The sequence below is a fragment of the Colias croceus genome, chromosome 8 (genome assembly GCF_905220415.1).
Source record: "Colias croceus chromosome 8, ilColCroc2.1".
Classification (NCBI taxonomy): Eukaryota; Metazoa; Arthropoda; class Insecta; order Lepidoptera; family Pieridae; genus Colias; species Colias croceus.
This window is the reverse complement of record NC_059544.1, coordinates 6623899-6637638: the sequence shown is the minus strand read 5'-3', so window position 1 is coordinate 6637638 and position 13740 is coordinate 6623899. Positions and strand designations below refer to the sequence as shown.

The 13740-nt window shown below is 36.2% G+C and overlaps 1 protein-coding gene across 1 annotated transcript in view; it reads right to left on the bottom strand.

The window, feature by feature from the left end:
• Positions 1-13740, bottom strand: part of LOC123693825 (Down syndrome cell adhesion molecule-like protein Dscam2) — a 61988-nt gene that overhangs the window by 14615 nt on the left and 33633 nt on the right. The window contains exons 15-25 of the mRNA XM_045639063.1: positions 6218-6337; positions 5886-6059; positions 3429-3517; positions 3118-3325; positions 2873-3029; positions 2433-2684; positions 2176-2286; positions 1644-1885; positions 1138-1293; positions 664-812; positions 108-240 (exon numbers count right to left, since the gene is read on the bottom strand). Coding sequence (XP_045495019.1) covers positions 108-240; positions 664-812; positions 1138-1293; positions 1644-1885; positions 2176-2286; positions 2433-2684; positions 2873-3029; positions 3118-3325; positions 3429-3517; positions 5886-6059; positions 6218-6337 — 1791 coding nt within the window. The remainder of the gene's footprint in view (positions 1-107; positions 241-663; positions 813-1137; positions 1294-1643; positions 1886-2175; positions 2287-2432; positions 2685-2872; positions 3030-3117; positions 3326-3428; positions 3518-5885; positions 6060-6217; positions 6338-13740) is intronic.

The following is a 13740-nucleotide window of genomic DNA, read 5'->3' as shown; positions in this document are numbered from 1 at the left end:
TTTATTACAGCAAATCCTCTCATATACAATAATTTATATTAACAAATCAATGTAATAATAACATAACAATCCATAATCAAAATTAAATCATTCATTCATTCACTAACCTTTGTCACTAGGGCTGCAAGAGGCGGTGGCTGAGGGTTGTCCTTCTCCGATAATGGTGGAAGCGGTCACCCAGAAGTCGTAACGTCCAGCCTTCAGTTCGGTCGCGGAGTAGCTCGTTTGAGATGCGGGTACCTGTTGATTTTATTTAGTTATTTTAAATACGGATTATCTTTTTTCTTTTTGAGATAATAATTGGTTATGTTACTTTATGCACATAAATGTTTGTTTAGTTCATAAAAACTTTTCATTGATCATCATTGACGTACAATAAATATCGAGACACTCAAAAATTGAGACTCAAAAATTGTCCGAAGCAAAACTCTGCCTTCGCGTGAATAAGAGTTTTGTAATGAACGGTACGGTACTTTGAACGTTATATGAATATGAAATAAGGTGGTAATTTGAATGAATTTTTCAGTAATATTCAAGAAGAGTTATGTTGGTTCCCTTCAGTATATGGCCTTGCATTAAGTAATTAAATCAAAGCAATTCAAACATTGATGAAGAAATAAGGAGGGCAAAAGTGATTTTTTGCTTCTTATTACTATCCCATACCTTATTAGGATGGGGTTCAGCGTTCTGCGCTTGCGTGTAAACGTTATAGTGAGTGACGACACCGTTGGGCTGCGCGGGCGGTCTCCATGATACCAAGATCGAATCTGCTCCCATTACTAACGCTTTCACTGCACGTGGGGCTTCGGGCACTGTACAAACACAATGTATTTATTATTTTACGTGTAAATTTATGTATGTAGTAGAACATCATATCACATCAAATTCATGTTTGAAAAATTTTCATATAAAAAGGATTACTAGTCAACTGTATTTATTAAAATGAACAAGGAAGAAAGCTGGCCATGTTTAAAATAAATATTTTTAGATGGTGATTAAATCACTGCAATAACACATGAATAATCATGCATACAAACATGATCATCACATTCTATTCTTCCATTTATTATACAACATTTATAATCACAATTACAACTGTAATTTATTTATTAATTGTAAAATAATGTTCATAATTACCATCTTGTTCAGTCTGACAATGGATAGGGGCTGATCGGACGCCATCACCGCCGTTTGTAGTCGCGAGCACTTCCATAGAGTAGTTGGTGAATTTCTTAAGGCCATGGAGAATAGTTTCGCTGCTAGCCGTGATCTTTGTGTCTTTGGTTTTCTCGTCTATGGAAAACATATTCAGTCAAAGATATATATAATGTATGAGAATATTTGTTCAAAATCATTTTACTACCGTAAGTCTGTATATGGCGATATAACTTCTTCTAGGTCTACTGAAAATTACTAATTAATTACCTAATAATATGATTATTACCTTCCGTAATAACAACAATAATAAATAAATAAAATATTTGACCGCCGCAAGGTGAGGTACTACCCCCTCATTGTAAATAAAGAATTTGAAACAATGGCAATGACTACATTATCCCACGCAAGATTACTATAAAACCTTTACTAAAACATGAAACATTCCCACTTCAATTCAAAATAAACAATAAAACAATTCTACTCACCATACCAAGTCTCACTCGGGCCATAGATAACCTTGTACGCTTTAATCAGTCCGTTCGCGGCCGCTAGAGGCGGGGAGACCCAGGAGACACGGATAGTTTGCGCAGTGAGCGTGGTACAGAGCACGTCCTGTGGGGGGGCCGACGGGGCGCCCTCTGCGGTGTATGCGCGCACTTCGTTCGATACAGGGCCGGACCCCATCTTGTTGAACGCTTGCACTACGATCGAGTATTGCGTGTATGTTCTGGAATCGGTGAAGTGTTACAAATATGTATGTCTGGATTATGGTGCAAGTTATAGAAAATTATCTTTAAGTATATAGGATATTCGTCTCAACTTAAATCATTTTAATATGGAAATTTGTATGATATCAAAAGCATGTGCGCTTGTAAAATGAAAAATGCCTTATAATTCTCGTACGGACGTAAACTAAACAACGTTGTTTGTTAGTGCGTCAATGGAAAAAGGATTAGATTTATTTTAATTTTTTTTTAATCCCGTCACTAGTTAAAAATATTATGATCATGAACTTACTTCAGATTAAGAATGTCGAGGTGATGTTCCTTGCCAGATTCCTTGGAAATGTCAACGGTTTCGAATACAAAGGACTTGTTGCTTGACGCCAGTTTGTAACCAACATAATATCTGTAAATGAAAAGAATAATGACTTTATCAATATGATCAATTTGATACCAATTAAAGTGTTGATACGATATACATGTTCGAACCGTGCAAAAATAAAATTCATAATTTCAACGTAACTAGAAAATAAATACCTATGAAAAACTTACCCTTGGAGTTCGCCATTCCAGTCCTGAGGTGGGGGTGGTTTCCATGTAACTCTGAGAGTATGTTTATCAGCAGCATCAACCTTGACGTCTTGCGGCATTCCAGTGGGGGCTTCTTCAGCGGTGATAATGGTCACAGTTTCCGATGGTTCAGAGGTTCCGAGTTCGTTTTCAGCGACGATACGAATGTGATAAGCAGTGGCTGGTCTGAGGCTGAACACTCCGGCTTCGGTTGCGTCTCCGGGGACAAGTACTCTGTAAAGTTGGTTGAAGATTTCATATATTAGACTATTGCGTTATAATAAAAGTACTAATTGGTCCAAGTACGTATTTCAAAGTTTTTCTGCTACGTATTGCATGATATATTAATCCTAGATTTCTTATTAAAAAATGGATAAATAATATTAATTTTATTGAAAAGCTCATATTCATGTGATTTTTACCTGTCAATATCTTTTTCCCAGTTGCCTTTAGCGCGTTTGTATTCAATGAGGAACTTCTTGATTGGCGAATTTCCATCGTAGGGAGCGGCCCATGACAGTTGAACAGTTCTTCCAGATTTATCCAAAACTTTCAAACCGTATGGCGCTTCAGGAACCTCTGTAAATGCGCAAATAACATTTTTGATTTAAATATTCAGTTATATAATGAGGAAAGTCAAACTATACTTGAATATATTGGTACAGACCTTGAATAATCATGTTGATGCTCGTATCATCGGAACCAAAGGCGTTAGTAGCTACGCAAGTAAACAGGGCGCTGTCGGATCGTTCGGTGCGTCTGATGCTTAAGTCGGATACAACTCCACCAGGTAAAATTTCTTCGCGAATCGTGTATCGTGGGTCGGATTTGGGTTCGAGGCGTTTGTTGTTCATGTTCCAAATAATTCCAATTGGCTAAAAGAAACCCAAAATTAACTTAAAATTTTTAAAAGCGCAGATTTTGGTAGAATATGTTGAATTATTGAATATACAAAATCAATGTATGTGTCAATAATACCTTTTCACCCTTAGCTTGGCACTGCAAAACAGCGGGCTCACTTCGGCGAGCAGTTTGGTTGCGCATCTTAATCTCAAATTGGGGAGGAGCTGAAAGGAGAAAAAAATAACTTGGTTTTTTATGCAAATCAAAAATGAATCTATAATATCTGTGCCTCCAGTGAATAAGGGAATAACTCAAAAACAGCACTTTTCAGGAGAGACAAAAAACTATATATCAACACTAAATCTTTATAACTTCAAATTTTTAAGCTTGTATGGGTAAGATATGATGTTAGACTTTAGTTTTACATATGAACAGATATTGTAACAACCCCATAAATATACTTTTTTCGTGTTTTTTTGTAGTTGTGGCCTTATGAACGAGTACTCCATGGAATAACTCAATGTATTCACATAATTTTTTTTTTGCTCTTTGCAATATAACGACTTATGCCCTAATGCACTATGTTCATAGTCGCATAACACGACTTATATTATTGCCAGTTTTGGTTTTATAGAAATGATGCGACTTATTATGCTTGAAATTTGTGTACTTTATGACTCAATTGAGGCCTTTTAGTGGAACAACCATGCATGTAGTTTGAAAAACGAATAAAATCAACGGATTTTTTATCGTTACTAGATATAATAAAAACAAAACAACATGTAGGTGTTTATGCATTTAACCCTAGAAGTCCAATCTATGTAAATTTAATGTACACCGCGGCGAAATAACTTTGTCTTTTCTATATTTACCATCGAATCGCTTCGAAATCCAGAAACAACTCATTAGCCGTCGAGACCTAGCAGTACATAGTTGGCTCATCCCGGTAAATTCCGCCATTTTATAGTAAAGAGGATGTTGTACGTCATTTTGACGTATAATTGGGCTTTTCGTAACTTTTACGATTGTTTAAAAAAATATCTTGTGATTTATTTGAATATTTTTTTTTCCGAGTCACGTTTTACATAATATTATATACTATATATTGAGTATAAAATAGGATCCAGAAAACTTTAACACTAGGACGAAAAACCTTCAATTTTAGTAAATGACGATTATTGTCCTCCGCTGGATTTGGTCTCCAAGCAAGAGGATTGGGTGGCTGAAGATGTTGTCTGGAGAAAAACCGAATATGTCATGGTGGTTATACATTGAGGATACAAGCACTATAAAGAGATAAGAGAAGCTCGAAAACCATATTCCTGTATGTTCAGTTATCTTACAGGGAAAGTTATAGGTGGTCAGTGGCGATATTTTACGGCATGATATGGAATTTTAACAATTTCTATATCTTATAATATCAAAATAATATAGATAAATAAAGAAAAAAACAATGAGCCGCAAAGATTTTATGAAAAAATTAAGCACATATTTGAAGGTGCCTTGGATGCAAATACCTACGACTTGAAGAGACTACGTGACAATATCCCAATTTTTTCAAAATATATGGTACCAGAGTATCCATAATATGTTTACGATAATGCAGGACCAAAATAGTATCGATATTGCGGATTTTTTTCCTATAAAAAAGGCAAATTACAGTGGCTAAAACGCGATATGAGAGAGAACACAATATTCATAATTGTCAAGACTGGTTATAATTTTTTTCTATGCGTCTATAATTATAGTATTATTGGTTAGATTAAATTAAAAAAAAAGATTAAAAACTAGTTATTTTTTTTTTATAAAGCTTACCCAATAATTATAAGAAGAAAATATAACATTTTTGTTGGCTTTAGATGATTCAATTATTGTTCTGTATTTATATAAACAAAGAGTATAATATCATATGCACTTATTGTGTTAATTAAAACTGTATTTTTATCTATTGCAAAAAATAGTTAATTTCCATAGAAATATTATTAGTATTTATCCCAAGTTAACTGATAAATACCTTTTTTTTTAATATAAAGATTTATTGTTGCAGATTTATTGAAAAAACGATTGAAAAATATTATTATGCAAAAAGGAATACTGTCCGTTGTTTCCGTGCAGTATTCAAATAGACCAATAGCAACACGGCATTAATGCGAAACTGTCTCATGTCGTCACTTAAACCAATGACACTAAGAGTTGTTCCTTTATGCTCATGTTAGAAAAATGACACAAATGCGATTATACTAAAATAATGTTAGCACGGATGGAACAAAATGAATTAAGTCTTTATTCAAAAAGTATAACTACACATACGTCCTTGTGTTCGTGGGTTATTTTGACTCGAGACGAATAGTTCCTTTGCGATTGCCTAAAATGATGGATAAGGTAACTTATACCGTTAATCACACCCTACTTATACCGTTTGGGTCATTCGAAAAAATGGGTTAGGATGCAGCTAGAGATATGACCTTTTGATATGTTGTGTATTTTGACGAGCTGAATCCAATGGTGCAATAAAAACCAAAGGGAATAACTCGTCTTACTCCCTTATTCACTGGAGGCACAGATATATTTTGTTCTAAGAGAAATACGTACCTTGAACGCTAATAAGAATAACGGCGGATAATCCAGATCCAATTCCATTAACAGCTTCACACAGATAGTAACCCTCATTTGTCTTTTGGATATTAGAAACAGTCAATGTGCCATCTTCAACTTTAACATTTGGGTTATTTGGTTTAAGGTCTTTATAATCACCTGGCGTATCACCTGTTACATAATTTATGATAAATTTTAAAACATTTTGAGATGAATGCTTTTATTTAATGTAATTTTACATCGATATGATACAGGTTTAAAAAGACGTTGAGCAAACGTTCATTAACTTAGGTTACCCTCAAAGCCATTTTAATTTAAAATATTCTTACCTTCAGCCCTCTTCCATGTGACCTGGGGCTTAGGGAAGCCATCAGCTTTACATTCGACCTTAGCATCAGAACCTTGGGCAAAGGCTTTGTCAGTGGGTTCCAAAATCCAACGTGGGGGTACTAAAATATTTACCAGTTTATTAAAATAAAAGCTCCAATGTCTTTACTTTTTAGTATTTTTATTTTGATTTAAGCAAAGTTTAAAAATTGTCTCTTTACACAATTGATATTTTGTTGAATTCAATGAATGATTAAAAGTATGTGAAATTTGAAACGTGACAAAGTGTGCACAATGTGCTTAAAGTTCTAATCAACATTTACACTGTAGGTGAATTTAATTTCAGTTCAGTAGCTTTCTTTAGCTGATTGAATAGACTTTTAAAAACTTAAAAAAATTAAATCTAGTACAACTGGAACAATTCTTTATTAATAACTATCAGTGTTTACTAGTTTTCTAAATTAAGTGAATTTAATTTACTTTGTTAAAAACGAAATTGTTCCCGTCGCAAAAAAATAACTGGAAAATTTTATGGCGTGTATTTTTTTACACAATAGGACATGACAATTTTTAATTTATACTATAATATTAGGCTTTGTCAATTGACCTAGTATAGAAATAGTACATATAATTTTCTGTCACGTGTTAATAATGTGTGAATTGTAGAATATAATTTATCTAAAATTTTCCAGTTTATTGAATTAAAAGCCTCTATTAAAATAACTGTAAGTATTCATTTTAACAGCAATAAATATTGATTATAATTTATATAGACATTAAATAGCGATGACACGTATGAGAAGCTAATGCTTTAGAAGCTTTTAACTCGGGGAAACTATTAATCAATTTAAATGCAAATTTATTTAAAGCTAATCTAACTATAAATCATAAGATATAAAAAAGGAGTAGTTAATGAACCAAAATAAACCAAGCGATAGCTGCAATATTTGATGAAATAAAGTGGTTACCTAATAACTGATTATACATTCAATATATTTAATTTATTTCTTAATTATTTTGTACATTATTTCATCAAAAATTATGTTAGTGAAGCACCATGAAGCGAAATCAAAATGCAAACAAAAATAAATCTAAGACAGGAAAATAAGGAAAGGAGAGGAAATGTTTAAAAATGCAGGAAGGAAGTGGAAGAGAGGTGATGTCGTCGATGATAGCCGCAGTCGGTTCCTACACAGTACAGTTCTATCTTAGAGGTTTTCAGTCAACTATTTAATAGATGATTTCTATTCGCGATTTTTCATTGTGTTAGATATACTTTAAAATGCACTAAGTCTTAAATATTGTGAGAGACGAGTATCACTGCCAATAATCTTTGTTTAAAAGCACACATTATTTAAACTACGCAAAGCGTTGGCCGTGCTAGGAGGTTTTATACCACTGAATATACATGTGTTAAGTGTAAACATGTACCATGTACTTCTAACGAGGCGGAATAGTTGGAGGAGCCCGCTGCATTACGGGCAAGACATGTATAAATGCCAGTATTTGACCACCCTGCTGGGTCGATCAGGAGAAGTGACGCTCTTTTTGCTATTTTAGTTGCTGTAACTTCGGCTAATTCTTTTAAGGGCTGCTCTTCAAAGTACCATTGGATATCGATTGGAAGATCACCTTCCGAAATTAAGCATGTCACTTGAGTGGCTTGGCCTGCGTACAGTGGAGTTTCGAAGGAAAATGGAACTATTCGTGGTAAAACTGGAACCAACCACAGAAATGTGGATTAATGTATTTATTAGCAAGCTGTTAGCAATTTCAGATGTATGTAAAGTTGTGTATACGAGTAAGGTATATATTGGTGCTGATTTGTGATGTTAGTTTCCTACATATATCTTTCCAGATTAATGTTTTAATAGAATATATTCAATGAATTTTTAAACGTGCCGTTAACGACGAGAGTCGCCGCATGTTCTGCGCGTCCGGCGGCGTTTTGCACTATGCAAGTGTAGTTTCCTTGATGGTTTGCGCTCACAGAATTTATTGTGAGCACAGATGCACGAGGACCCAATGGCGTCGTCGTGATGTCACGGTGCATATTCGAATCGATCGTTTCGCTGCTAAAGGTCCATGAGATGTCTAGTGGCATGTCACCCTTGGTCGCAACGCAGTTAACAACCACCGCGTCCCCAGGGTTGGATGGAATGTCTCCGAATGTGAACGGCACTATCAAGGGCGGTACTGGGAGAGCAAAAATTGACAATAAAGCGAAACAGGACAATATTAAAGAAGTACGAGAGAATAAAAGCGAAATATACTAATAATAATTGTCCGCACCCCTTACAACCAATTCAGTTGTGTAAGAAACGACGCCTCCAGCGTTTTTTGCGGTACAATTATATACACCCGCATGCGTGGCAGCTATAGATTCTATTGTGAGGACGCTACTCCTTCGATCGTTGTTGCTAAGTCTGACACCGGGTATGCCTCTAGCAGATTGATTATTGAGAGTCCACTCTATTTTAACGGGCTGATCGCCATGAGTTATTATGCATTGTAATGCAAAATAGTCTCCTAAGTAAGCCGGTTCCGGCCCAAAAGAAAAGGGTGCTATTTTTGGAGGAACTGAAACAAATGATTTCTAGTTGATAAAATAAACGTTCTAATAATTCTACCGGACGACTAACCATATACAACCAAGTCAGCCGAATAAGTGGTTCGACCAGCGCGATTTTCTCCAATGCATGTATAAGAACCAGCATGCTTATCGTCGACTGACTCAATAATCAGTAAGCTACTTCGCTTTGAATTAGATATTAAATAGTTGTTATTTCTTTGCGATATGAGTTGACTATTAAACGTCCAAGTTATCGTTAATGGAAGGTCTCCGAAATTCACAGTACATGCTACCTGCAAATACTCTCCCACATTTGCTGGTTTTTCACCGAACGAGAATGGTAATATATTAGGGGGTACTGAAAATATAATGTACAGTCAGTAATGGTGTCAAAATAAGATGAACATAGAAAAGTATAAAAAAAATTACTAAACCTATGATATGTCTAATTACGCGGTTAAACTAAGCACCGTTTATTATTAATGATGAGGTGTGTGAGTCAATTCCTGCTTCATTGTCGGCGACACAAGTGTAATTTCCTGCATGACTGTGTGCTACTGAACTGATACTGAGAATCGCACTTCTTTCACCAATATTAAATACTGTTACTCCTGATTTAGGTTTGATTGGTTCATTATCGAAAAGCCATCGTAACTGTAGGGGGTGATCTCCTTCAATTACGGAACAAGCTGCTGTAACCACTTGGCCAGAATTCAAGGCGACTTCTCCGAATGAAAATGGTTGGACCACGGGAGGAACTAAATGGAAAGCAAGCTAATATTAGTTTCATTTACGTATTAATACCGATAACGTTGAGGACAACTGTGTGGTTTACATTCCCTGCTTTGTTGCTTGCAGTACAAGTGTAGTTCCCACTGTTTATGTCCGTTACTACTGGGATGTCTAGCACTGATACGCGTTCACTTAGTTTTGTTGTTTTAACGCCCAATCGACGCGTTATATATTGCCCTTGAAAGCTCCAAGATATGGTAAGAGGAATATCGCCTTTAGGTACGTGGCAGTCGAGGTGGACAGATTCTCCTGCAAACACGGCTTCGTCCAACTCGAATGGTTTGATGTGAGGGACGACTGAGCAAAGAAAAATACACATAGTTAGATTTATATATAGGCATACATGCTGTTATATATATTTGAAATACCCTTGACATGCAGAGAAGTGGAATATCTGTCTTCTCCTGCTCTGTTTTTGGCTATACACGTATAATTGCCAGTATGAGCTCCGGTGACCGATGCGATAGACAAAAATGAAGTCTGTTCTGCCATCTTCATTGTTTTGATTCCCGAATGAGTCGATAGATCTTGACCTTCAAAGGTCCACGAAATAGACATTGGTCGATCTCCCTTGCTCGCGTGACATGTCATTTGAACAGATTCTCCATAGTAAATCGATTCTTCTATCTCGAATGGCATTATATGAGGTGGAACTAACATAAAATAAAAATAAAAATGAATGCTACAAGTAAAACTAATAACGTGCATTTGTTTAAACGACGTTCTAGTTCACGAAATTCTAATAACAGTCAAGACGATCGACGTAGTACCATGAATATTGACGACAGCGGAATGATGTGCACGACCAGCTCTATTACTTGCTGTGCAAGTATAATTTCCACTATGTTGACCCATTGCTGTTGGAATGCTAAGAACAGATGCTTTCTCTCCCAATTTTGTAGTAGTTATGCCCATGTTATTATGATAGGGAATTTCAACTCCTTGAAAACTCCATGATATTTGTAAAGGCCGATCTCCTTTCGATACATGGCATGTGAGATGTACAGATTCTCCGGCAAATATAGACTCTTCTACTTCAAACGGGTTTATGTATGGGACCACTTTAAATAAGAGACGAAAGAAGTCAATCATTATGATAAATAAAGTAATAATGAAACATTAAGGAATACGGATAGGAATAACTTAAAATATTTTGTAGTTATTAAGCAACGTTTGCCACTACATTTATCAGTATATACCAATGACTTTAAGTGTGGTCGTAAAAGATGTTCTGCCTGCGCGATTTTTTGCAATACATGTATAGTTTCCACTGTGGGATCCCGTAACCGATGGCAGCACTAGGACGGATGTGCGATCTCCGACTTTTGAAAAACTTCCTAGCTCTCGTGAAAGCGAATGTCCATTAAAATCCCACCGTATTTCAAGGGGCGTATCTCCCTTGGATATATGGCACATCATCTGAACGGATTCCCCAGAAAATAAGGCTTGATCGACGTCAAATGGTAAAATGTTTGGTGTAACTGTACAAAAAATGAACATGAGCAATAAAAAAAAATGGCAATAAAAAATACTCAACAAGCTTACGTTGCTATAAGATATCAAAAGGGAATTCGTGCTTATTTCCCATTGGCATCTTTTAGCACAGTACAGCTATAAAAAATGATGGTTGATGACATAAAAGTAACTGACCATGAACGTTAAGGACAGTGGAGTGGTTAGTGGAGCCGGCACTATTGGTAGCTACGCAGGTGTAGTTGCCACTGTGGCTTGCGGTAGCCGCAACAATTGAAAGAAAGGAAGTTCGCGATGTCATTTTTGTTGTCATTATGCCGAGATGCGATGATGAATTTTCAAACCCATGAAAATGCCATTTGATGTCAAGGGGTAAATCGCCCTTTGAAACGTGACAGTTGAGTTGAACCGATTCGCCGGCAAATACTGATTCATCCGCTTCAAAGGGCACGATGTACGGTAATACTGTTAATTTAGAAAGCCGAAATTAATTTTTAGGCAAGCGTGCAGCGTGCTAAGTTTGTGAAGGGGTTCAGGAGATACCATGAACATTGACTGAGGTAGAGTGAAGAGCGAGGCCGGCGTGGTTAGCGGCGTGACACGAGTATTCGCCGCTGTGACCGGCCATAGCGCTAATTATTGTGAGTAACGACGTTCGTTGACCAATCTTCGTTGTAGTTATGCCCTCGTGAGAAGATAATTCTTTTCCATGAAAGCTCCAAGTAATAGTTAAGGGTGTATCGCCTTTAGAGACGTGGCAAGTTAATTGTACGGACTCTCCTGCAAAAACTGGCTCCTCGGCCTCAAACGGAACGATGTGTGGAGGAACTGGCAAACGAAATAAAAAATAAAATAAAATTAGAACAAAAATGATAAATACGTATTTTATACCCTGAACGTGTAGTGCAGCAGTGTGATTCGCGTACGCAACGATATTTGAAGCAGTGCAGGAATAATTTCCGCTATGTTTTTCAGTTACAGACGGAATAACAAGGATCGAACTCCTTGCTCCTACTTTCGTTATCGTGATGGCATCTTTTTTTTGTATAGGTTTTCCCCGAAAGAACCACGTAAAGTCAATAGGGGTATCACCTTTTGGAGTGTGACACATTACTTGTATACTTTCACCATAAAATACAGCTTCATCAAATTCGAAGGGAGATATTATCGGAGCCACTGTAAAGTGAAATAATAATCTAATGGAATTGCTAAATATAACTCTATCGGATTTGTGGAGAAACAACAAAATACAAAAAGCAGACACGTGTTTACAATAAACGTATACCCTTGACATTGAGCGTTGCGTGATGGCTAGCCTTGGCAACTGTATTAGAGGCTGTGCATGTGTAATTGCCAGAATGTTTAGCTGTAACGGCACCTACAATGAGTACTGAGCCCCTGTCTCCAGCATTAATGATATTTATCCCAGTTAGTGAACTCACATCGCCTTCACTAAAAGTCCACTTGAAATTTAAAGGCGTATCTCCTTTTGGTACATGACACATAACTTGTACACCTTCACCGAAAAAAACTGATTCATCGAAATCGAAAGGCGTAATTATAGGCGCCACTGAAAACGTGAAATAAACGTGATGACATTAGATGGGCTATTAATTTTCACCTTCATTTTCGTTTTTATAGCCCGCCAAAGTTACAAAGGAGGAGAGGATGTCAGGACAGGTAAAAATACATAAGAATCTATAGAACTACAAATGTAAAGGATTGATACCATTAACAAAAAGTTGAGAAGTGTGGTTCAATACGCCTGCTTGGTTTTTCACAACGCATGTATAATTTCCTTGATTTTGATGAGTAACTGATTCGATACTCAATTGACTCGTCCGTTTTGTGTTCATTAAAGTAATTCCAATATCCCCCGACTTTACTTTTTTTCCATTAAAATACCATTCTATTGTTAATGGTTGATCACCTTTGCTGACAGTACATGTGACTAACACCATTTCCTGAGCATTGAATGAATCTTCGCCGAATTCGAAGGGGATAATTTGTGGCGGGACTGTGGTTGGAATAAGGTTAAAATAATTAATAAGCGTATTATTCTAAAAAAATGCAAAAATGTACCATTAACATAGAGTTCAGCCGTATGATTAGCGCTGCCCGCTTGGTTTTTGACTGAGCACGTATAATTGCCCTGATTGTGATGGGATACTGATTCTATAGTGAGTTGGCTAGTGCGTTTGGAATTTATTAGAGTTACGCCATTGGTCTCAGACTTGAGGGGTATCCCGTTAAAGTACCAACGTATAGTTAAAGGTAAGTCGCCTTTGGTGACGGAGCAAATGATTACCACCATTTCTTGGTCGTTGACAGGATCGGTTCCAAAATCGAAAGGCATAATTTGTGGCGTAACTGTGATTCAAATACATAAATGCTTTATTAAAAACGTGTTATAACTTGAAATTGCTTGCTAAAACAGACATAAATGTGTAGGAGAATGAAAGAAATGGATTTGTGTGAGGATTTTTTGTAAACGGTATGTATAAACAAAATACATAGAATAATAAAGTGCGAATAAAAGCAATTACAATAGTAATTTGATTATTATATTCATTCGTATTGATACCATTCACATTGAGCAGAGCACTGTGAGTACTGCTACCGGCTTCGTTTTCAGCAATGCAAGTATAATTTCCAATGTGTTCATGTTGCACATTCTCTATGCTTAAA